Source organism: Microtus oregoni, unplaced genomic scaffold (assembly GCF_018167655.1).
Source record: "Microtus oregoni isolate MIOR12 unplaced genomic scaffold, Mior012 000043F_ref0000047, whole genome shotgun sequence".
Taxonomy (NCBI): domain Eukaryota; kingdom Metazoa; phylum Chordata; class Mammalia; order Rodentia; family Cricetidae; genus Microtus; species Microtus oregoni.
The window spans coordinates 9,301,028-9,325,556 of NW_024543210.1; the positions used below are offsets into that span (position 1 = coordinate 9,301,028).

At 47.4% G+C, this 24,529-nt stretch overlaps 1 protein-coding gene across 1 annotated transcript; it reads left to right on the forward strand.

Moving 5' to 3' along the window:
* The first annotated feature begins 8,564 nt into the window (after positions 1 to 8,564).
* On the forward strand, positions 8,565 to 24,429 carry Serpina9 (serpin family A member 9). The gene is made up of 5 exons (XM_041633497.1): positions 8,565 to 8,654; positions 13,636 to 14,292; positions 19,375 to 19,648; positions 23,167 to 23,314; positions 24,229 to 24,429. The coding sequence occupies exons 2-5, from the start codon at positions 13,656 to 13,658 to the stop codon at positions 24,427 to 24,429; spliced, it is 1,260 nt and encodes a 419-aa protein (XP_041489431.1). The 5' UTR covers positions 8,565 to 8,654; positions 13,636 to 13,655.
* The last annotated feature ends 100 nt before the right edge of the window (positions 24,430 to 24,529 follow it).

Genomic DNA, 24,529 nt, shown 5'->3' on the forward strand with positions numbered 1-24,529 from the left:
TCCCTTCCTCCTACCTGGGAGTCAAAGAACCTGGTTGCAGACTCGTGCTGTGAAACCGCCCCTATCCTCAGAAAAGCGTAGAGAGAGACTCCGTTTCTGCCATGAGATCCCTGATTCTTCTCTTCAGAGCCCTGCCCTCCATCCGGTTGTCTGTCTCTGGTGCTGGGACCTGAACTCTGACCTCAGATCCCCAGCCATGCTGTTGTCTGTCTCTCCAGGGCCTTAGTAACTCTTCTAACAAATTTCTACTTCTCTGTACCCACAAGAACCCCTAGTATTCCTCTTGAACACGCATCAAGTACTTTAAAATTATACTTATTTTTAAAATTATGTGTACGTGTGTATATGTGTGTGTGCACACATGTGTGGGTATGTGCACAGGAGCACAGGTGCCCATGGAGGCAGAGACATTGGATTTCCTGCAGCTGGAGTTACAGATGGTTGTGAGGCGCTACTACTTTACACCAACTTCCATGTGCACGCTGTGTCGAACCCCGACCACCCCTCTCTGGTCAATGTAATACAATTTAAAATAAAAAATAAAGTTATGTAAAAAGAAAGACGTACTCTCTCAACCATACATAGAAAACGATTTCAATCTTAATCACAAACAGAAATTAATTACCCCCAACAGCAACAGCGTGAGCATGGCCCTGGGAGGAAGGGAGACTCGGTGTCCCTCTGGAGGACCTAGCGCACTGAAACAGTGTCATACAAGGAATGGCAGGTGTCCCGTGCTGGGGCAGAGAAAGACCGAGACACCAGTGCACACTACTGAGAAAGGCTGCAACACCAGACGGGGTGGGGGTTCTCACTGATCAACTCCCAGTTGAATTAACACCCCATCTGACCTGGCTTTTGTTTTGTTATTTTCTATAAAACTGTAACTCTGCTCCTGAGAAGGCACAGAGAAGTGGGGCGTCCCTCTCCCCAGTTCAGCCAAATTGGAAACCAACTTGGTTCCTTTACCAATCTCCATTGTCTAATTTCTTCTAAGACCATGGGACAGTTTATGAACCCAGGTAAGATGGTTCTTCATGGAATTGTTAAGGTCAGGGCCTGAGCCCTAAGAAGTTAGGTTTGGCCACCCATCCTCTATCTGCCAACTAAACATGAAACGAAGAAAAGCAGAGAAAGGAGATTTATTCAGTTTATTCAAAGCCTTAACAAAGAGATCTGGGGACTCTCCCAAGTCCATCTTTGGGGTCCCAACAGGAGACTCTGGTTTAAATACAGAACAAGAGGCACATATACCTAAAAAGCCCTGGTGAAAGCTTGGCACTGCCCATCACTGGCCCATCATTGCCTGGGCTCCAGTCTGTCCTTGGAGCTGGTCTGATGAGGTTTCAGAACTGTGAGATGTCTGCTTGGAGACAAGCCCCTTCTACAGCTGGCAATAGGGCTCAGCCTTTTCCATCTCTCCACGTGGGGTCCCAGGGGAACTGCAGTATCTCAGGGCCACTGTTTCAGCCATCTGATAGCTAAAGGGGGGAGCCAAGTGTAACAACAGACCCCGTGAAGGTTTAATTCCAGCCAAGAGTCAGTGCTGTGGGTCTAGCCTGGGAAAGCTCTCAGGAAGTTAGTAACGGCCATAAACTCAGCCTTCCTGTTTGAGGAAATCACAGAGATTAGAGGACTTTGTCATGAGGCTCCACTCCATGGGTAGAAATGGTCAGAATTTAGGTTGAGAGAAGGGGTGAGGCTCAAGAGAGGGGTGCGGGGTGGAAACAGCCTTCAGACCAACTGGCAATAGCAGTTGGTGCAGTCTGAAGCACGGAGCTTTAGTCTGGTCAGGGAGAGCAGTTCTAGGTCTTGGAAAGATCCCTGTGAGTAGGAGAAAGGTCAGCTGGTGTCACCAAATTAGACTAAGAGCCGTCAAGTTTGCTTGCATTTCTGGCTGAGACAGGTGTTGAGAGGTCTCAAGGACCTGCCTAGAAGAACAACAGGCCTGGTTAGTTCGTCAGGGATGCTGGTAGCTTGTCCTGCCTGCAGCCCTACTCCATTTAGGGATTTGCTATCTGGAAGGGCCTGTTTCAGCAGGAAGGCAGTGGAGGCAACAGGTTCCCTATCTATGCCACCTGACAAAAACAAGAGACTCTTACTTAGTTCTGGAGGTCATAGGTGGACCCTGTGACTGGGCCTTGGGCCAAGATGGAAACATTCATGAACCTGACTGTTTAACTTCTTTTGGTTAACTTTTCTTCTTATATTTAATCTTTGGCAGTACTGGGGATTGAACCCAGCACCTTGCACGTATTAATTAAGTATTCTACCACGAGGCCAATCCTTAGATGATACATTTTTAAGTGTGAGAATTGTTTTGGGGTTTGCAGAAAGCAATGAAGCTAAGACGTGGTGGTTTGAAAGAAAATGGCTCCCATAGGCTCATAGGGAATGACACTATTAGGTGTGTGTGTGTGTGTGTGTGTGTGTGTGTGTGTGTGTGTTGGGGCACACATATGCCATAATGCACATGTAGAAGTCAGAAGACAACTTAGAGGAGTCAGTTTTCTTCTCCCATACGGGCCCCAGGGATTTAATATAGGCCATCAGGCTTGTCAGCTAATACCCCTACCCGCCATTTCACCAGTTCATAACCATATTTTATTATTTATTTACTTTAAAATTTTTTACTTTGTGCATTCTTCAAGACAGGGTCTCGATATTAGGTGACCCCAGGTGTCCTGGAAGTTGCTATGTAAACCAGGCAAACCTCCAGCTTCCAGAGACCTACCTGCCTCTGCCTAGTGACTGCTGGGGTTAGAAGTGCATGTCACCATGACTGGCTGTTATAGCCGTATTTTCAAAGGACACAGCAGCATGTGTCTATAATCCCTCGGGTGCTGGATGGAGGGTCTCTAGCTCAAGGGCAGCCTGGACTACATTAGCACGGAATCCAAAATCCAAATGAACAAAACATCTTTGTAAAACCAGAAGTGGAGCAGACACACTGCAGTGTGAGGATGGTAGGTGACCCTGCAGTTAATGCAGTGTGAGGATGCTAGCTGACCCTGCAGTTAATGCAGTGTGAGGATGGACACTGACCCTGCAGTTAATGCAGTGTGAGGATGATAACTGACCCTGCAGTTGGTGCAGTGTTGGGATGATAACTGACCCTGCAGTTAATGCAGTGTGAGGATGGTAGCTGACCCTGCAGTTAATGCAGTGTGAGGATGGTAGCTGACCCTGCAGTTAATGCAGTGTGAGGATGGTAGCTGACCCTGCAGTTAATGCAGTGTGAGGATGGTAACTGACCCTGCAGTTAATGCAGTGTGAGGATGGTAACTGACCCTGCAGTTAATGCAGTGTGTGGATGGAACCTACCCTGCAGTTAATGCAGTGTGAGGATGGTAACTGACCCTGCAGTTAATGCAGTGTGAAGATAATAACTGACCCTGCAGTTGGTGCAGTGTGGGGATGGAACTGACGCTGCAGTTAATGCAGTGTGGGGATGGTAACTGACCCTGCAGTTGGTGCAGTGTGGGGATGGAACTGACCCTGCAGTTAATGCAGTGTGAAGATGGTAACTGACCCTGCAGTTGGTGCAGTGTGGGGATGGAACTGACCCTGCAGTTAATGCAGTGTGAGGATGGTAGCTGGCCCAGCTGTTAATGATTCTATGTGTCTGATACCTCAGCATCACTGAAGATGCTCCCTGGAGGAAGGTGAACTGGGAACAATCTCACGGCAGTGATGATCCTTGGGTAGGCTCATGGGGACCTGCCCTTGTTTCCTCGCTGATATGCTGTGATTAGGATTTGCTTTCCAGGTGGCCCCGAGACCCTCAAGTCCTGAGGCCTCAGTGCTGGAAATGAGTATGAATGAACTTCCTGGGTGACGTACGGAAGCTGGGGCAGGGGTAAACAGGTTGGGGGGCACCTTCCCTCCTTACTGTCAACTCTTTCCTAGCTTCCTCTGTAAACTCAGATTCAGTACTTCTGGGTGGGGCTTGGGGGGTGTATCTTGGGGAGAAGTTGATTAGTCGAACTTGGGAAGCCCTGAGTCCGTCAAACTGCCTTCCTGTCCATGCATCAGTTATAAGACTGGATCAAAGTCACCATGCATGGCCCAGTCAACAGGTCTGACACTGGGGTTCCAATCATCTCTCCCCTACCCTCCCACTCCACCCGCTACCTTCACGTTCTCTTTGATTCATCTGCTCTCTCCCCATATTCTCTAGAATGTGCTAATTATAGCTTTGCTCTGGGAAGCCCACACAGTATCTAGACATTGTCACCAGGAAGACAGATGTATAAGGAGGTGAAAAGCCAAGCGTTGCTTCAGGTGTCGGTGTGGGAGGGGCAGACTGTGGTCCAGAAAGACTGCGGGAGGAGGGCCTGAGCTGTAGCTAATGGATGGGAAGGAGAGTGTCACGTGAGGAGGAGGCGTCTAGTCAGAGAATCATGGGAGAGCACATGCAGTAGGAAAGAAATGACAGAGCTACCTTCTTTGTGTTGATTGCATTTGTCTTTAGTATTTTTTTAAAATGCTAAAGCATACAGTGTAGTATTTTTTTAAAACATAGATTACCAAAGCATACAGTTTTCTACCAAAGCATACGGATTTCTTCAGCCATTCTTTTAGATTCTCTGTGTCCTCTCACCCTTTCACACCCAGGACTCTAGTTATACATGTTAGCAATTTCTATTTCCCTACAAGATCATATGGTACAAGATCACCATGGTGCTTGTATTGTTTGTTTGCTTGGGCAGCTAGCAGTATTAGCCAGTCTGGTCCTTCTGATACATTTTTTTCTTTTTTTAAACATTTTATTTTTATTTAAGTGAGTGTGTATATCTCTTTGTGTATTTGCCCAAATGTGCACATCCCAAGGAGGCCAGAAGAGGGCACCAAATCCCCTGGAGCTGGAGTTACAGACTTGCTATGAGCTGCTCTATATGGGTGTTGGGAACTGAACTTGAGGCCTTTGCAAGAACAGCAAGTGCTCTTGATTGTTAGGACGTCTCTCCTGAACCATCATTTACATGTTTTCAGGCTCATGGATCTTTCTTCTAATTTTTTTGATCCACACCATAAATTTCTGTTTTCAGATATCAAATTTATCCTCCAATAAGTTCAAGTTGGTTCTATTTTAATTTTTTCCTCAAATAATAACATATTTCATGTTTGCATATATTTTAACAGTGAATGGAGCTAGAAAAAAAATCATCCTAAATGAGGTAACTCAGAGCCTTATAGACCAATAAAATGGTATGTATTTGCTTATATGTAGTTATTAGCTTTTAAGTCTTTGATAAGCAAGCTACAATCTGTGTAACCCCAGAGATTAGGTACGGAATAAGGAACTATGGGGGAAGGAAAGACTTCCCAAGGAAGAGAAAATAGAATTATAGTTATGGAGAGACAGAGGTGAGGGTGGTGGGTGAGACTGGAGTGAGAGGATGAAATGGAGAGGAGGAGGAAGGAAGAAGGCAGTAAGGGAGGGGAATACAAGGCGGGTGACTGAATCTAAGGGCCCTTTGAGCAGTTGTGTGGAAACCTGCTGCAGTAGAAACTTCCTAAAATATACACACACGACATAATCTAAATGGAATCACCAAATAACAGGTGAATCCCAGCAAGACCTCTCTTGCTACCAAATGAAACCTTCAATGTCAGGAATGAATCACATCTAATTGAGTTGTGGTCAGAAGGACCACTTGGAAATCCCCGAACAACCCAGACTGTTGCCAAGGATATAGAGTGCTCTCCACAAACTGATGATAATTTGCTATTGCTAAAGACTCACTGACTGTGAAGAAGCTGGGCTGGTGCCTACCTAGAGCTTTCGCACCTATTGACTAGGGTTCATGGTACTGGAAGGTACTCTGTATGCTATCGGAAGAGAAAGGTAAACACCAACCCAGCTACAAACCCTCCAGTCTACAACGGTGACCTGCTTGCAAGATAAACTGGTGCAATGGTGGCACAAAAGTTATGGGAGTCACCAACCACTCTCTGATTAGATTTAAGGCCCATTCCAGGAGAGGGGACCCACGTGTGACCCTGCTCAGATAGCCAAAAATCTAAGACTAGATGGGACATGTACCTAGGGGAAAACCAAATACCAGTGTTCTGCTAAGGGAACATACAAGTGACTCCTGTCATCACTCTACTACTCTCATAGATCAGTGTCTTGCTCAGCCATCATCAGAGAAGCCTCCTCCTACAGTAGATGCGAACAAATACAGAGACCCATAGCTGGAAAATGAGCAAAAAGTAAGAGACCTCAGAACTCTTGGTCTTAAAAGTGATGTCTCCATCAAATCCCTCCCCCTCAGGGCTCAGGGAACTCTGCAAAAGAGGCAGAATTGTAAGAGCCGATGGGGATGGAAGAAACCAGGGAAGCAAGGCGTTCTAGATGCAGGAGGACTGACATACGTGTAATGCACAGAGACTATGGTAGGACGCGCAGGGTCTGCATGGTCTAAACTAGATGAGGACCCGGAACAGAGAGGGGAAGTGGACACAAGCCCCCATTCCTAGCTCAGATGCTATCATCAATTGATAACCATTTGCAAAGGAAAAAAATAGTTTTCTCCAATGAAGTCTTGCTGGATATACAAGCCACTCTTAAGGGCAGGCTCCACCCATGCCCAGCAGTAGATGGCCAACACAAAACCAACTCAATGTTATTTTTGGAGGTATGTTTGTTTTTTGTCTCATAATGCCACAGCATATTCAAGTGTCTGACCCGGGGTACCTAGGACATCAGGATTGTGGGGAAATGGAGTGCTGTGTACAAAGAGCCAAAGTTATCCCCAAATATTTATAGTTCCTTTTAATAGGCAATTCTCATCAACGTCTGTACCCTACTAACCACTCGGTTGGAAGGCACAGCTAATCTTGCCAGACCTCAATCCTCCACCAACTCCGAAGGTAAGGCTGTGACAAATGCCTGAATCTTGTGAAACAGATTTACTCATTTTATAGCTTAGCTGAGGCTCCCACAAGGCCACTGGTATGTGAACTGTTGGGGACTTTCTTTTTCTATGTGACCATAACACATAGCCTTTTCCATGGTGGAGGGTTTCATTTGGGGACACCTGAATCTGTCTTCTCTGGCCACAGCTGAGAATAGTGATGTCCATATTTCTTGCTAAGCACAGTTGTTACTTTATGCCAACCCTATTCTTTGGCTGTCTAGAATTTGGGGTTGGATATTGGCCATTTTGGCATCACTATCTTGTTGTCTGGTCTTATCAAGGCATGTTGTTGAGCTCTAGGCTTAGTCTAGTGCAACTTTAAAGCAAAATGGGTGCAGTTCCAAAGACACTAAGTGATATCTCTCAGCTTCCCACTGTTTCTCCACTTTGGTTGGTCTTAACTTGAAGACGTGATTTCCAGTGTCTCAGCGCATCCATGCATTTTTACTTACTTTCATGGTGGGGGTCCTTTTATACTAATTTATAAGGCCAATCTCAGTTTCTTGGCTTTTGGACGAAAGTGTAACTCAAACCATCCCTGCGTTTCCTAAGTTTCCATCACCCATTTCCAGTCAGCACCACTCCTCAGAGGCAAGCTGCTCTTTTAATTCAATTTCAGCTCAGTGACCCGTTCAACAAGCACTCACAGAGCCTTTAGTGTTAGTCAAACAGTGGGGCAGCAGGGAGGACAAGACAGGCAAGAGTCCTGACTCACACAGTGTTCAATAACACACAGAGATGTGAAATCACAGCAGTGGTAATTGCTTTGCCAACAGACTGATGGTAGCATAGAGAGACACCTACAAGGAGCCATTTTCTTCCCTCACGTGAGTCGTCCAAGACAGCTTCTTGGAGGCGGTGTTATGACTTAGGACCTAAACAATGGATTGGAGTTCACTGGGGGAAAACTTAAAAAGAGATACTCCAGGAATAGGATTCAATCAAAAATCAACATGATTACTCAAAAATGGGGCAGAATAGGATTCAAGGAGTCTCGATTGAGGAGTTGAAGAGGCCCCACTGTGCCAGTTGAATGGCAGATCTCCCATCAGTGGCAGGCTACTGAGACGTTTTTTGGGGAGACAGTATCTCCCAACAAGACTTACAATGGAACCTTTATCTACAGCTGTATCAATACCACCACCATTCACCAGGCTACCTGAGAGTCATCTGCACATAGACTCTTCCTCATTCTTCTCGACTTGACTTGCGTTATGTTGACAAGACTGGTGATGGATGACCCTGGGAATGAGGAAGAGGTGGTGCAAGGATGGTTCTGATGCTCCGGTGTGGAGAATAGGGTACCACTGATGCAGATGCTGATAAAGGTTTGTCTGTAACTCTCATTAGGAAGCCGTTTGGGAAAGTTGATTCCAGCTTGAGCTACTGAACTGGAACTGGCTTGTAACGTCAGGAGGCGCTGGCAGGTAGGCAGGTAGGGATGCAGGAGTTCAGAGGGAAGGGACCTGGCTGGAGATGAAAAGTGCTCCGTCATTTGCATCTCTTCACAATGAAGCTGTGGGTGTGGTGAGATCTGTGGGAGAGATGGAAGAGCTGCCAGCCAACAGCTGAGGCCTGCTGGCTTAAAAGGATCAGCTGGAGGCCTGGACCCCAGCAAGGGGAGGAGGAGGAAGAGGAGGAGCAGAGGTCTGAACAAAATCCAGCTGCCTAAGGGCTGACTTGAGCAGCAGCTGAGGTCGCCTTTGTTGTCCTACACAGGGAAGGCAGGTGAGGTGAACATTCAGACACATTCACTGGGTGGGTCAGGACTCTGTGGTTATAGAAACCAGACTATGAGCTTAAAATGAGGGTACAGGGTCAGAGATGCTTAGGATGGACAAGGCGGCACCAGAATGCATGGAAGGAGGGGGGAGTGCATTTGGTTGTTGGGTTCTTTCTTGTGACTACACCTGAGCTTATTTAAAACCAGTATCCAGATTGGCAGGGAGAAGGCATATTGAGGACAGGAGATGGAGTTGGGGATTCCGGGATGGTGACAAGGGGAGTGGCAGCTGGTGGAGAGGGTGTGAAGGGAGAAGCATCCTCTCCCCCGCTCCAGAGGCTGAGGAAGCTCCTCTGCTGAGGGTCTGTCTTTGATGTGGGGTGAGGGGAGGAAGGATGGTGGAGTGTGACAAGCATGCATGTCTGTATACATGACTACATTTGGCCTGTTTCTGGTCTACTGCAAACATGTCTTCCTGCAGAAAGTAAGTTGACCAGCAGTGGGGCCAACTTTCCTAGTCATGCTGAACAAAGAGGAGGCACATGAATGGGCTCCATCAGGCTAAGAGCCACTAGGTTAGGCCACCTTACAAAAGCTGGGTCACCAAGTGGGGAAAGGTTGGATGGAACGCTCTGCATTCAGGCTGGATCAGGAAGCACCTGCAGCTGGGAATTGTGGTCCCCTATAGGACAACAGAATAGCTGGGCACCTGCCGGCGATACTGGGCATACTGGCAAAGGAGCCTGCGTGGCAGAAGCTTGGCTATTGCTTCTGAGCTCCAAGGGGACTGTGAGGGACTGGGAATGCTATGCCAGCTCCACATAAGGAAGTTGCCCTGTGTTCTGTGTGATGAGTGACAGGGATGACAGGCATTTGAGTAATAGCCCTGGGAGACAATAGAGGGTGGGGTCGAAGCCAGGCTAATGGGAGGGAGGGGCCCAGATGGGACAAGCCCAGCAAATACAGTGTCCCCATCACCCCCATCAGGTGGAGCCCGCTGACAGGATGTGCACTCACACCTGAACTACAACAGGGCAGGGGAGAGGCCTTGGCAGGGCTGGGAAAGAGACAAGAGTTGGGACAGTACTGGTGCTGACTTCTGGAAGGCTGAAGAGGGAATGAGGCTGGATTTGAAAGCTGAGAGAATGAGCTTTGGCTGGTGATGTTTTCAGACTATGCCAACTGGGGTCTTGAGGAACCCCAGGCTTTTCAGGAAGGGCCTCTTTGGTACTTCCTTCCTCTGAGCTCCTGCAAGATGCTGCAGCTTGCCTGAGGTCAGAGGGACAGAGGCAGCCTCATCCCATGCATACAGCTCATATTCTCTTTATCTTCATCCCCTCTCTGATGGTCATGAAGAGTCAGGGACAATCTGTACCTTCTTGCTTCTAAGTACAGAGCAAGAAGAAGAAACTGCTTCAAGCCCCTGCCTGTTGTGACCATATTCATCACTCAGCCTATGCGGACATCATCTCCCCTTACCATCAGGACCCCCTCTGTGTCAGATGGGGGGCAGTGGGGTGATGGGGAGGTGAACCAATACTGGGCACAGGAGTGGGGAGACCGGTGCTAGGGAGCTCACAGTAGACAGCTATTACTGTCAAGTATGGGCAAACAGATGGACTTAGCATTGAGCATTGGGGTAGAAGGCAAAGGGAGAGGTCAACCCGTGGAGGATGTTTGTCTTCACTCCCAAGAGCTCTGGAAGCATGAGACGGTGGGGATTCTGGGGAATGTTCTGCTGAAGGACACACACACACAGAGGGAGAGAGAGAGAGAGAGAGAGAGGGAGAGAGAGAGAGAGAGAGAGAGAGAGAGAGAGAGAGAGGATTCCAGAGCCTTCAGGATAATGCAGGAGAGAAGGAGGTGAATAGGGAAAAGAGGTGATAGTGGCAGAGTACAATGTACAGCTTGCCTGGTACCCTGTAATGTGGTCTCTTGAAGAAGGAAGAAATTGAAGTCTGCTCGATCATCTTAGGGTCAGCATAGAGCAGACAGAAAAGCCAGGAAGCCACCTGAGATCATGGCTTACAGAGACAGTCCTGATTCCAGACATACAGGACTACAAAGCTGATGTATAAGTTTGTAAAGGATTCTCCACACAGACCCTTCTAAGTCTAATCACATCAGATGTGGCAGGAAGTGCTCGGCCGTCCCATGAGGTCAGGTGTGGCACGGACGAGTAACTATATGGATATTTTTGCGGCTCTTTGCAAAGGGCCTCCTGCCTTCCCCTTTCCCGTGTCTTATGAAATTAATTGTTTCACTTGTGGCCAAAATTCTTGTTTGGGGAGCGAAGCCTTTCCTTCTCAGTCAGAAGTGAAATACAGAGGTGTCCTCGTGACAAGAGTAAGTGACAGCTATCTCATTGTGGTGTAAGTGACCAGCGAGCAAAGTGTAACAGAGGGTGAAGGGCTCATAAAAGGACAATGGGGTGAAGGATGTCTAGACCATAGAGAGGCAGCTTTAACATAAAGAGAATATTCTAGAAAAGATTTCAGAAGCTCATAATTTACGGGAAAATGTGCTGTCTTCTTTTTTGCCCTTTGGTTTGGCCCAGAACCCACACTGCCATTTAGTCTTCTATCTCCCTCTTTCACAGGATCTCTTGGTCAAGCCACAGGGCCTCCGTGTAAGTATGTTAAAGCAGAATCCTTAAAGGTGGCGCAGGGGTGGTTTAGGAACTAAACAGGGCTGGGAAGCCTGGAATGATGGATGCACGAAATTACCCTAAATCAAATTGTCAGAGTCAATTAAGGCAGTAGCAATGATGAAAGTCCCTTATTGGGTACCACTGTACCACTCGCAATTGCTTAACCCTGTAAGGTGGACTCCTGTTTACAAAGCAGAACTGGGAACCGAGGTCGGGATGGGTTCCCTGCCTGTGATGGATGTCAGAGTTAAGGTAGACCCAGTCCCGCTCTACTGGAGTGACTTACTGCCACTAAGCCACTTAATCTTGTTGAGAGAGAAGATGACAACAGATCGAGCTTTGTATATCTCCCTCTCCCTCCCTCTCTGAGGGGGGGGGAGAGAGAGAGAGAGAGAGAGAGAGAGAGAGAGAGAGAGAGAGAGAGAATATACAGGTATATGAATATACAGGAGTGCATATTCCCCATGTGTTCCCGTGATGTGAAGTTCAGAAGAGTCACCTCGTGGGTAGCACCATTCACCTTGCTTTTGAGACAGGGTCTCTTGCTGGGATAGCATCCTTCAGGTAGGCCAGGCTGACTGACTAGCAAGTCCCAGGGATCTGCCCGCCCTTGCCTCTCCAGAGCTGGGATTACAAGGTTGCATCAACATTCCAGACATTTTTAAACCTGGCTCTGGGGATTTAACTCAGGTCCTCATGTTTGCAAAGCAAGCTCTTCGCTGACTGAGCTACCTCCCTAAGCCCTGGTTTTGCAAACCTTAATTGGCTTTATTTATAATGACAGAAGTAGGCAGCAGTCCAGACCAGAAGTCATTCAGCGTTCTCCAACTACCAGTCATGGTGGTACCCACCTGTAATCTCAGCATTTGGGGGGATGGAGGCAGGAGGATTACAAGTTCGTGCCAGGCTGGGATACATAGGAAGACTCTCAGAAAGCAAGCAGTACAATAAAATCCCACACAGATAGGTTTACTTCACAGTGACAGCAGGCACAGGTGAGCTGGGGACAGCCTGACTGATTTGTGACCACCTAATCAGACCGTGGTTTGAACAGTTGGCTGTCTGTGATTGGCTAACACTCCCTCTGTTTTTCACACTGGCAGGTTAGTTACAGTCTGTCTATATAACAAGCTGGGTTACAGTTCACTATGTATGGAGAATATTTAGACCAAACTTAATTCACCTTAATACTTTGATTCCCCACTCCTCACATTCCAATGTCTTTCTAGTTGAGGCTTGAGGGGAGGGGGCAGCCCTGTCTGGAGTCAGCTGCTCAAAAGCACCAGGAAGCTCAAAGTTCCAAAACCAGCAATTTGTCATGGGCTTTCCCTTCCCTCCCATCCTTTTCTCTCCCCTCTCTTCTCCTTCCCCCTTCCCTCCCCTCTCCTGCTTGGAGGGGAATCTGGCTATGTAGCTCAGGCTGGTCTGGAGCTCATGGACATCCTCCTGCCTCAGTATCCCCAGCTCTGTGGTTACAGGCAAACCTGTAACACACATGCCTGCCTCTTTTTTTTAAAGAGAGTCTTACTATGTCTCCCTGGCTGCCCTGGAGCTTTCTACGTAGGCCAGGTTGACCTCAACCTCACAAAGATCCACCTGCTTCTGCTTCTACCTCCCTAGGGTGAGAACTGTATTCCATCCTTTGGGCGGGTGTGGTAGAATCTCATGGCCTAGGCTGGACTTGAACTCCTATGTAGTAGAGATGACTGAATTTCTAATCTTCCCACTGATACCTCCCAATAGTGTCTGGATTGTAGGTGTTTGCCACATGTCCTGTTTATGTGATGTTGGGGTGGAACCCTAAAATTTAGTGCATGGTAGGCAAACACTCTACCGACTGAACTACAGCCCCAGACCCTGGTGTCCATGTTTTCAGAGGCATGCATGCATCAGGAAATGCATGTGGCTGGGGCTAGACAGGGTAGGGAGACAATGATGCCATCCACTCAGAAGGGATAAGAATATTTAGAGGCATCTGTGAAGGCTGGCAGTCATTTCTGACTTTGCTTTGGTCCTCATGTTTGCAAGGTAACAACACACTTTTAAGGTCCTGATGGTTTCGAGCATAAATGAAGGCATCAGAAACAGTGAAAAGCCTGGGTTTGGGACGGAGCTCTAACTGGTACCCTACTTAGCATACAGCCTAACATATGACCTGCACTGAGTTACACAACCACACCCTCATGAGGCTTTCTTGCTCACTGTAGGATCAGGACATACACAGCACTGACTTGGCAGGATTTCTGAGAGGCTCAAATGAGACTCCATGGAAGAGTGGGAGGCCCCACCTGGGCCCTCAGCTTACCTCCCCACGATGGGACCCTTCTGTTTTACAGACTTCCTTCCTTCCTTCCAAATGGGCTCTTCCTTTTACCGAGTTCTCCTATTGGTTGGCGTCACTGCTCCAATCGTCTGCATGTCCTCATCCAATTCCAATCTCAGCAACAGAGAGTCCCCCCGCCCTCCCTCCATGAAGAGCAACCCAGCCTCAAAGGTGTCTCCCAGCAACACCATGTTTGCCTTCTCCCTGTACCAGAGACTGGTTCAGGAAAACCCAGGTCAGAATGTTCTCTTTTCTCCTGTGAGCATCTCGACTTCCCTGGCCATGCTGTCCCTGGGGGCCCGCTCAGCCACCAAGATGCAGATCCTCCGGAGCCTTGGCTTCGACCTCATGAGCACACCGGAACCCACCATCCATCTGGGCTTCGAGCACCTGGTGCACTCGCTTAATGTATGCCACAAAGACCGGGACTTGAGGATGGGCAGTGTCCTCTTCATCAGGAAGGGGCTGCAGCTGCAGGCCAGTTTCCTGGACAGGGTCAAGAAGCTTTATGGGACAAAAGTCTTTTCTGAAGACTTCTCAGACACTGACACTGCCCAGGCACGAATCAACCGCTATGTGGAGAAAGAGACCAAAGGGAAGGTGGTGGATGTAATCCAAGACCTTGATTCGCAGACCGCCATGGTCCTGGTGAACCATATCTTCTTTAAAGGTGAAGTCGAGTTTCTCTTTTCTTCATTTCTCTTCTCTTTTTTTCCCTTCCCTTTCCTGCTCGTTTACTTGGGTGTTTTATTTGTCTGTTTGTTTATCTTTTGAGTCGGGTTCTTATGCATTTCAAGAAGGCCTCCATCATGCTGCTGTAGCTGAGGCTGACCTTAAATGTCTGATTCTTCCTGCCTCCACCTCCTTAGTGCTGGGATTATAGGTGTCTTCACCACACCCCACTTATGCAGTGGGGACTGAACCCAGGGCTCTGTGCCTGCTGGCACAAATCTACTGCTGAGAGAGACACAACCCTAGCCCACCCCTGATTTACATTTCTTTTCTTCTTGGTGTTGTGTAGTCAAGGAGACCAGTATGTAAAACAAGTCCTAGACAGTGGGGTGTGCCTGAGCTCTCCTCAGCTTTGCAAGTAGCTACCTGCGCATCCTTGGCAGACTTCTGTTCTCTCTCCTGCTGCCATTCATTCATTAACCTGGGGCCTCATTCAGTTCTGCCTTAGCATGAACCAAGAGGCTGTGCTAAAGACTTGGCTGACACTGTGTTCAGCAAAGAGGACCCCAAAAAGTGCTCTGTTTGGGAGAAGATGAACTTTGCCACCAGTCCTTGTCCCTGTCAACTTCAGAGCGGTGGCACAAGGGTCCCTGGCAGGCCAGTTTCAAAAGCCATCCCAAGGGTGAAAACAGCGGCAAAGGTTTGGAAGTGTGGTCAAGCTGGTCCATCACTCACAAGAGCTTTGCTGTTTATGAAGACGCCGTCATGAACGGCACTGTTCCCACACAGTCTGAGCATCTGTTTTGAAATCACACGGCCCTGGGTTTCAGTTCTACCCCTGCCTCTCTCTTGCCCCAGGGTGATAAGTGTGTTGTTGTAAAAGGTCTGCCAGGGACTATGTGCCCCCTCTGTTTCTGTCTGTGCTGCTTGGCTGGGCAGTCACTGAGCACACACGGCCTCACAGGACCGTGTCCGACACTGAGTGTCTGGACGTCAGAGCTATGCAGGCCGCTGTGTCATGGTTTTTCCCACTTCCCACCTTTCCCTTGTGCCTCTTTCCCTCCCTCCATCCTCTGTTTACCCAACTGCCAGTTCATCCATCCAGCTTTTCTTCCATTCATCCATTTTTCTTTTAACCCATCCAGTCTTCCCATTAATCTAGCTATCCATCCACACATTTACCAAACACAGAAGAGAGGGAAAGGAAATTGAGCTGTTTCCCTTCATTGGTGAGTTATCTTCATCTGCTGTTTCATCCAGCTTGGTTTATTTCTAATGAAGGGTCATGCACACAGCATATGTGTCCATGTCAGTGTCTTTGGCTCCTGGCATCTTCACCAAGTCACTCACATCTGTCTATTCGCTGCTGTTTCTCAGGACAGTGTATTAAAGAGCACTGTTTCGATGTCAAGTGAGCATCGGCTCTGAAGACAGTTATCAGTCACTCTCTGGAATTCCACAGCATGTTCTCCTCCCCAGAAGGAAGACCCCATCCCCGCAAGAAAGGGAGCTGTCTCCCAACTCCTGCTCTATCCCTACATTATGTTTCTGCAATCTGCCTATTTCATACATTTCAAATCAAGTAAATGAAACGATAGGATTCCAGGCCACATCACACCCAGACTTTTGTGTTCATGTTTAATGGCATCGTTTCCTTTGCTGAGGTCTGTTGTTCGTGGTGTAGATCCATGCCACTGTCTCAGTCCAGTCCGAGGGGCTCCTGGAGCACTGGCAAAGCTCCTTTATTCCGTTTCATCCAACTACTGTTTGATCCTCATATCTTCTGATAGGAAACCATTTGTTGGTCTTATGGAGGCCACCTAAAACGGAACCAGTCACTTGTGAATCTCCTTTGCCTTTTGACTGATTGTGCTAAGTCTGGGAGTGGGAATTGTTGACTGTTAAACCAAAGTTTGGGAGCTTCTGGGTGTTACTTCTTCCCATAGCCCCCTCTCTTTTCTTTCTCTCTCCTCCTTTTGGGAGTCCCATGACGTGTGTGTTTGCTATGCTTGGCTGTGTGTCCCAGGTGCCGGATGTGTTGTTGGATTCCCTCCATCTTTTTTCTCAGTGTTCCTCAGATTACACACTTTACGGACACACTTTCTAGCTCACTGGTTAATGTCTTCCGTTAGCTCTGATTGGCTGTGGAGTCTCTCTAGTGAACCTTTTATTCCTGTTAGCGTATTTTCTAACTCTAGACTCTATGCAATGGCTTCAAATCCTTTCTTTTATTGTGGGCAGATGCTTACTTAACAAACGGTTTCTTTTAGTTCTTTGAGCATGTTCAAAATAGCTGCCTTGACATGTTTGACTAATAGGGGCCATATCTGGGCCAACTTCCCCCACCCCCTAATGTTTGGGGCATACTTTCTTGTTTCTTTCCATATCCCCTTTTTTGTTTTCTTAAAAGTATTTTGTTATTTACTTTTAATTATGTGTATTCACTTATGTGTCTTGTGGTATTTGTGCACAAGTGCAGTGGCCTGCAGAATCCAGAAGAGGGCTTCAGTCCCCTGGAACTGGAGCTATAGGAGACTGTAGGCTGGGAGTTGAAGTGGGTCCTCCAGGAGAGCAGTGAGTGCTCTTAACCTCAGAGCCATTTCCTTAGCCCCTTTGTGTGTTTTCAGCACAGCATTGTACACAATGTAAATCAATTCTAGACATAAAATCCCCCTTCTGGAGAGTCCATTCTTGGTGCTGTTCATTATGGCAATTGTTTCCTGTTTCTTTCAAATGAATTCTTTAACATCACAGATGTCTTCTTGTCTGGAAGATACCCCAATCTTTGCAGCGGGTCACCGCATGCACATCCACAATTGATAGGCAGTCTATCAATTTGTTTCTCCCTTCATTTTCTGTTTGTGAACCCCAAGACCAGCTGGCAGTGAGAGCTCCGAAATGCCTAGAGAGTTTCCAAGCTGCCAATAGCTCTGCTCATGTCTGGGTCTTCTGCATGCTTGAGATACGCTGCAAGTTTCCAAATCTCCTGTAAACATTGGATTCTTTAGACAATTTTGTTTATTTATCTTTTTCTTATCTCTTATCCACCCTCTACACAGCCAGGAAGTGAGGACACTTGCATGTAATTGGATTTGGAACACACTCCCACACCTATAGGCAGAATAAACCTCAACCAGTTGTGTGACCCCCGTACAGGTCACACCATGATAGTTCTTCGAGAGTTCTTCAGTAATGACACATTGAACCCCCACCCCCGCCGGACTCTATTCCTGTTTCTCTGGTTGCACTAATCCAGTCTGCAATCCTTCTAGACTACTGCTGAGCTGGAAAGTGGCTAAAGGATGGGCCCCGAGCCAGGAAAAGTGTCACAAAGCCGGCCGTTCACATCAAGATTCTGCCATTTGTTTTGAATGAACTCTCCTTAGGGCACCATAGGGCTGTGGTTGCCGGAGTTCTAAAAGACCAGGGCAGTGTTTAGGGAAGGGTAGATGTGTAGAGGTATACTCATGTTGTCATTTTGGTTGGTACGGGCTTCATCCTCACTTCTCAGTTCGTCCTCTTAAGCTTTGTGGTTGGTGTCTCAACTGTTATGTACTGCCGGAGGTGTTTCAGGACTCCGCCTGCCACTGTCTTGGCAATTGTTGCTGGGGAAATGATATTTGCCTTGACTGAATTCCAAGTCAGATTAAATACAGACAGATTTTATAAGTCATTCTTTTGGTATTGTAGGAGGCAGGTCAGATAAAGACAATTCTTTGAGAATGAGTCTGTGGTTGTTGTTGTTTTGAAATATGTTCTTTTTCTGTAACTTGAGATAGCTTCAAACTCACAATCTTCCAGCCTTGGCCTCCTAAGTTCTTGATTACAGCTGTGAGCCACTATGCCTGACCGGGAATGAGGTTGTAAAGTGTTCCAGCCCTGTCCTGATTTCACATCAAATGCTGGTTGTTATTTTCCACAGCCATCCAGAACAAAGAGTGGAGTCTAGAACCAGAGCACGCTAGAATGCCACAAACTTCACCATTCCACAATCATCCAGAGCAGAGAGTGGAGTCTAGAACCAGAGCACGCTAGATGCCAAACTTTACAACTTCTAGCCAGACACAGTTTTTTTCTTTCATGTTTTGTTTCTCAACTACAAGGATTTATATATTGTCCAGAGTTAAAAGTGAATTGATTCTGACCATTGTTGGCAGGGTGTGTGTGTGTGTACTGTAAGGTGTGCATGTAGTATCCGATAAGTGGGGTGTCTCTGTATGTGTGCAAGTGTGTGTATGGTGTGAATATCTTGTATGATGTGTGTGTGTGTGATGTGATGTGATCTTTGGGGTGTAGTTGTGTGTGTGGAAGTGTATACGGGATGTGGTATGTATTATAGCGTATGGTGTGCATAGGTGAAAATGCATGTGAGGGTGGGTGGGTGTGGTATGTGCAGGGTATTTGTGTGTATGAAAGTGTGGGTGTGGTGTGGGGGGGTATTTGTGTGTGTGTGTGTGTATGCAAGCATGGGTATGGTAACAGCAGGGTATTTATGTGTATGAAAGTGTGGGTGTGGTATGTGTGGGGTATTTGTGTGTGTGTGTGTGTGTGTATGCAAGCAAGGGTGTGATGTGTGTGATATATTTGTGGTATGTGAGGTATGTGGGGCATATTTGTGGTGTGTGTATGTGGCATGTGGTGTGTGTGGTGTATGATATGGGTATGTGAGTATGGTATGTATAAGTGTATGATATATAGTGTGGTATATATATGTGTGTGTGTGTATGTGTGTGTGTGCATTTGTTTGTGCCTCTGTGTGTGAAGTGTATGGCATGTGTGTGTGTTTTATGTATATATATGTGTGTGTGTGTGTGTGGTGTGTGTTACATATATCTGTGTGGGTGTGGGTGTGGGTGTGTTGTATAGTAGGTGTGGTGTGTGCATGTGTATGCATATGTATTGGGGATTAAATCTGGGCCTGGAAATCTAGTCATAGTTGTTTTTTATGGAGAAATGAGTTTTTAGGGGTCCTCATTCCCCCCCCCATCTTTACCTGGCAGACGGCAGGGATATAAACCCCTCTCTTCTTCTGTACTGACAGAACCCTTCCCTCTCTTCTTCCCTTCTTTCTCCATGCTAGCCAATTGGACACAGCCCTTCAGTGCCGCCAATACCATCAAGAACTTCCCATTCCTTCTGAGCCAGGGCACCACTGTGCATGTCCCCATGATGCACCAGACAGAGTTGTTTGCTTTTGGAGTGGACAGAGAGCTGGACTGCTCTGTGCTGCAGATGGACTACAGAGGAGATGCTGTGGCCTACTTTGTCCTGCCTGGCAAGGGCAAGATGTGGCAGCTGGAGAAGAGTCTGTCAGCCAGGAGGCTGAGGAAGTGGAACCGCTCCCTCCAGAAAAGGTGCGCACTGCGGTCAGTTTGCCAGGAGCTGTTCAGCCAAGGATGGGTGGGTGCAGGACGGGGAATGTGGTAGCCGCCGTTCAGGAATGAGTCCTGTGTGCCGAGCCTCCGCTGCCTGCCGGATGGTGGATCTGATGCTCTGTCCACAGGACATCACAGCTTTATCATCCTCCGATTCCCTTCCCCTCCCCACTTTCCTAGAGGGAAACTGGTTCCTTGAGGGTAAGTGAGTGTATCAGTTACCTTTCTGTTAGGTGACAAAACACCGTGATCCAGGATCACGATTTACCATTCCAGAGGGATAAGAGCGCATCAGGGCAGGGAGGCATGGTAGGAAGTGGTAGGCATGACGACGGGAACAGGAAGCTGGGAGATATATCAAATGCAAGTGTGAAGCAGAGAGTGAATTGAGAGAAGGGTGTAACTTTAAATTATTTTTTTTAATTTGGATTTATTTATTTTTATGTATATGAGTATTTTTCCTGAATGTATGTCAGAATACCATCATATTCCCTAGGACTAGAGTTACAGAAAGTTGTAAGCTGACATGTGGGTACTCGAAATGAAGCCCAGGTCCTTGTGGGGGGCAGCCAGTGCTATTAACCCCTATCATCTCTCTAGCCTAATATTTTCAATGTTTTATATGTCTTCTTCCAATTTTTTCTTTTTTATTAATTTTATTGAGCCATACATTTTTTTTCTGCTCCCCTCCCTGTCTCTCCTCTCCTCTTCAACCCTCTCCCATGGTCCCCGTGCTCCCAATTTACTCAGGACATCTTGTCTTTTTCTACTTCCCATGTAGATTAGATCCATGTATGTCTCTCTTAGGGTCCTCATTGTTGTCTAGGTTCTCTGGGAAAACGTTAACCTCTTGAAGCCCACTCCAGTGATGTCCTACCTCCAGCAAGGACTCCCCCATAACCTCTCCATGCAGCACTGCCAACGGGGGACTAAGGGTTCTGATGCCTGGGCCCCTGGGGGACATTTCTCATTCAGATCACCACAGTGAATCACCAAGGACACGCACGGGAAGCTGATATGTCACCGTGGTATTATATCCAAGTAGAGGTCTCCCAGAAGTCAAGGTGATGTTGAGTTCTATGAAATTACCTTTGTAAGAGCAGGAAAGCAAACCAGTCAAGGTCCTGGCGCTCACTTGTAAAGTGAGGGCCACACTGTCACTGAGTCCCCGGACTTAGAGGCTGCTGAAGCCACATTGCTACTTGGAAAGTGTCAGAGAACATGGGGTGGTTGTAAGTGTCTAATGAACATCAGCTAACAGCAATGTTGTTAGATCTGCACAGACTGGAGAGAATGAGGATATTAATCATATGATACAAAAGATACTGAATATTTGTTTCAGTCCCCTTACATGGCTTCCCTGTCATCTTCACCATCCTCATGTATTGGTCATCTAAGAGGAAAGAAAAGACAAGTCCGAGAATAGAAGTCATTTAAGTAAGACAGGGACCCATGTCTCAGGAAGGCAGGCAAAGTGTGCAGGAGCTCATGAGCAGAGGGAGCTCGCTTTCGGAAGGGGTGTGTTTCAAGAGGGCAGTGATGATCCATCGATAAACATGGGCATACAGTAATGGCCAGGGTTCCCAGTCTCTTATTCAAATGAGATATCACAGAGATTTCAAAAGAGCAAGAAAACTTTCTTCAAAGCAAGGTGATAATACAGATCAGAAAGCAACAGGCTGGCAAGGTGGGTAGTGGGCCATACAAATGGGGCTACTCAAAGGCCCGATTGTTTGAAGCATCCTTTTAAGGCTCAAGAGGAGGAGGAGTTTGATTTCTAAGGGCATAGCAGGGGTGCTCCCCTGTTTTGATTGACAGATTAGGTCAGGTAGTCAATCATTTGTTTGCTGCTCATATCTTGTCTTTATAATGCTTCTCATTTTAACTATATGCATACCTAATTGTGCACAGACATAAATTGCTAAATAGGGAGCCCTCCTTAAAAGTTCACAGATTTTGTCTTATTTATATGCATCCAAAACCAGTCTAGGCTAGACAGCCCCATTGCCCATAGTTCCTGATTGTGCTCCAGGACATGTTATCAATGGGTTCTTAAGGGAAGTAAGTTGTTCCATTGATTAAAGCAGGTGTATGTGCAGCTCCGTGCAGGTCAGGGATCCTAGGTGGCTAATAGGTTGCTAGGTGCATTGTTTGAAGGGGATTGTGTGCATAGCCCAGATCAAGCGGAGCCCCACGTCATGGAGCTGTTCCCTATGCTTGCCTCAGGTGGGACATGGACACATAGAGACCAGGGGCGGGCATTTCTGATGGAGGTAACATCACTGACAAAGACGAAAGGTGAAGAATCAGGAGACGCTTTCAGGGTTGCCTCTCTTCTCTCGCTGCACCAGGGCGAGGTGAAAGAAGACATGGTATGGGGGAGGCTGAAGGAAGGTAGAACAGATGGAACCAGAGAACGCAGAGACGCCCAGGTTAGCAGGCATCATTCGTGGTACTAGGGTCAAGGAGGCTTGACAGAAGAAGACTGGGATGTCTCTCCAATGCCCCATGCTTTTATATCTGTGAGAAACTAAGCATATAAACATATAAGCATATAAACATCAACAAGCACTACGGTTGAGCTTAACCATCTCTAAAAATGAGAGAAATGTTGCCGAACACACTCAGGATATGGTTCATGGTAAATGCTCAATAAATGGGCGGTGCTTGCTCTGGGGGAAGAAAACTATTGCAGAAGAAGATAACATGCAAAAGTCCAGGTTTGTGCTAACCAATATGGTAGCCACTGGCTACATGTGGTCATTTATATTTGAGTTAAGTAAAATAAGATAAAATTAATGGATAGTGAGATAGCTCAGTGGGTTTTGCTTCAGAGCCAGACAACCTGAGTTTGACCCCCAATATCCCCAAGTTAGAAGGGGATAACTGACTCCCAAAAGTTGTCCTCTGACCTACACAAACACACACACACACACACACACACACGTACTCACTTGCACTATTTATTGCACATGAGACACCAAGCCCCATCAATCAGTCAATGTAAACAAATAAATTAATAAAAGTAAGAGTTCAGCTTCTTGTCAGCTGTAGGCATGTGCCGGATTCTTCAGGAGTCACGTGTGGCCAGTGGCAATCATATTGAACAAGATGGTGTAGGCATATTCCTAGCTTTTGTCGCTATGGGAGATTAGCGGGGCTGCTTGTCTCAGGAAGTCCTACTGGGCACAGCCAGGTTATATGGTTGGTAGGTGAGTTGTCATCACTTCCTAATATTACTCTGATCTCTGCTGTGACCCATGTTGAGCCATTATCTCATCCCTAGTTCTTATTAGGGTGTTTTATTCTGATCCCCAGAGATGGACTTGCTCAGCGGGGAGGCTCATAGACGGAGCAGCGTGGTGGTTTGGCGCTGGCACATGGGGACAGCGTTAGCAGTCACTAACGTGCTGGAGAAAGAAGAGTCTCCGAAGCACCACAAGGAAACCGAGATGGAGACATTATGACCACAGCTGTTCCCTTTCTGTTCTCCATAGGTGGATCAAGGTGTTCATTCCCAAATTTTCCATTTCTGCTTCCTACAACCTGGAAACCATCCTCCCCAAAATGGGGATCCGTGACGCCTTTGACGCAAATGCTGACTTTTCTGGAATTTCAAAGACACGCTTCCTGCAGGTTTCTAAAGTGAGTTGCTAGAGAGGTTTGTAAGAAAGTCCGTGCTGGAAGGCAGCTCACAAAGGACTCTCACCTAACTGAGAAGGTGACAGACTATAGAGAAGCAGAAGCACTTAATGGTCAAAGGAAAGACTGAGTGTCATGGCTGCTGGGCCCGGGGCCATTATGGCCACTACAATCTAACTCACAGTACCCATAATCCCTCTCCAAGCAAATAGTCTTTGCTCAGAGATCTGTTGCCAGCAAGCAACACTGTTGCCATACACCTGCCATGGAAGAGCAGTGGGCATTGGGTTTCCCTTCCTTCCCCGCACAGTTGAACTCCCAAGCAGGTGTAATGACAGTCACTGCCAGGTGCCTGTGGATGGGGTGTTTGCACTGAAGTGGGGAGGAGTCTGGATATAAAATTCCCGATTTTTGGTTCTCTTCTGAGGGACTGTTGAATTCCCTTCCGATATAGTAATTGCTGCCTCTGAAGACCCTTAGCCTGGCAGGTGACCCCGGCATTCCCGTCCCCCACAGAGGTCTCCTTGTTCACTGTCTAGCCTCCGTCCACATTCAAGTTCAGATCCACCAGGTTTTTGGTCCTTGACTTAATGTGTTAATTTGATAATGGGCTATGATGGTCAGATGTGGTTCTGGGGACATTTTTGTCACTGGTCCCCACAGAAGAAAGGCTGAAAGGTCCCCACAGGATATGATGAACCCAGTAGAGCTTTACCCAAGGGGAAACACTCATAAGCACCTGGGAAAATGAATGCCTGTCCTCGCAGGTGGTTCCCAGCCCATCCCGCAGCTTGGCCATTGGGCGCAGGCTGAAACCTCAGCCCTAGAAGAGAAAGTGGCAGCAGTCTTTGTCACTCCAGGCTCACGTCACAGCTTTTGTGGGAGTCACTGACATCTGTCCCCCCCCCCCTCCACAGGCTGCTCACAAGGCTGTGCTGGACGTCAGTGAGGAGGGGACAGAAGCCGCGGCAGCCACCACCACCAAGCTTATAGTCCGCTCAAAGGACAGTCCCTCTTCTGTCATCTCCTTCAACCAGCCCTTCCTGATACTGCTCTCTGACAGAAGCACGGAATCAATTCTCTTCCTAGGGAAAGTTGAGAATCCCACGAAGATGTAGGTGGGACGTGAACTCTTGGCTGGTCCCACACTGGTGACGTAAGAAAGAAGGCATTCATTGGATAGTGCTTACAGGGTGATGTCAAGACCTGCTTCCTTGC

Bases quoted from the DNA above. Each gene is read 5' to 3' on its own strand.
- Serpina9 (XM_041633497.1), top strand. From the start codon at position 13,656: ATGGGCTCTTCCTTTTACCGAGTTCTCCTATTGGTTGGCGTCACTGCT. The intron at 14,293-19,374 runs GTGAAGTCGAGT...TCTCCATGCTAG, and splicing joins GAACCATATCTTCTTTAAAG to CCAATTGGACACAGCCCTTC. The intron at 23,315-24,228 runs GTGAGTTGCTAG...CCCCCTCCACAG, and splicing joins GCTTCCTGCAGGTTTCTAAA to GCTGCTCACAAGGCTGTGCT.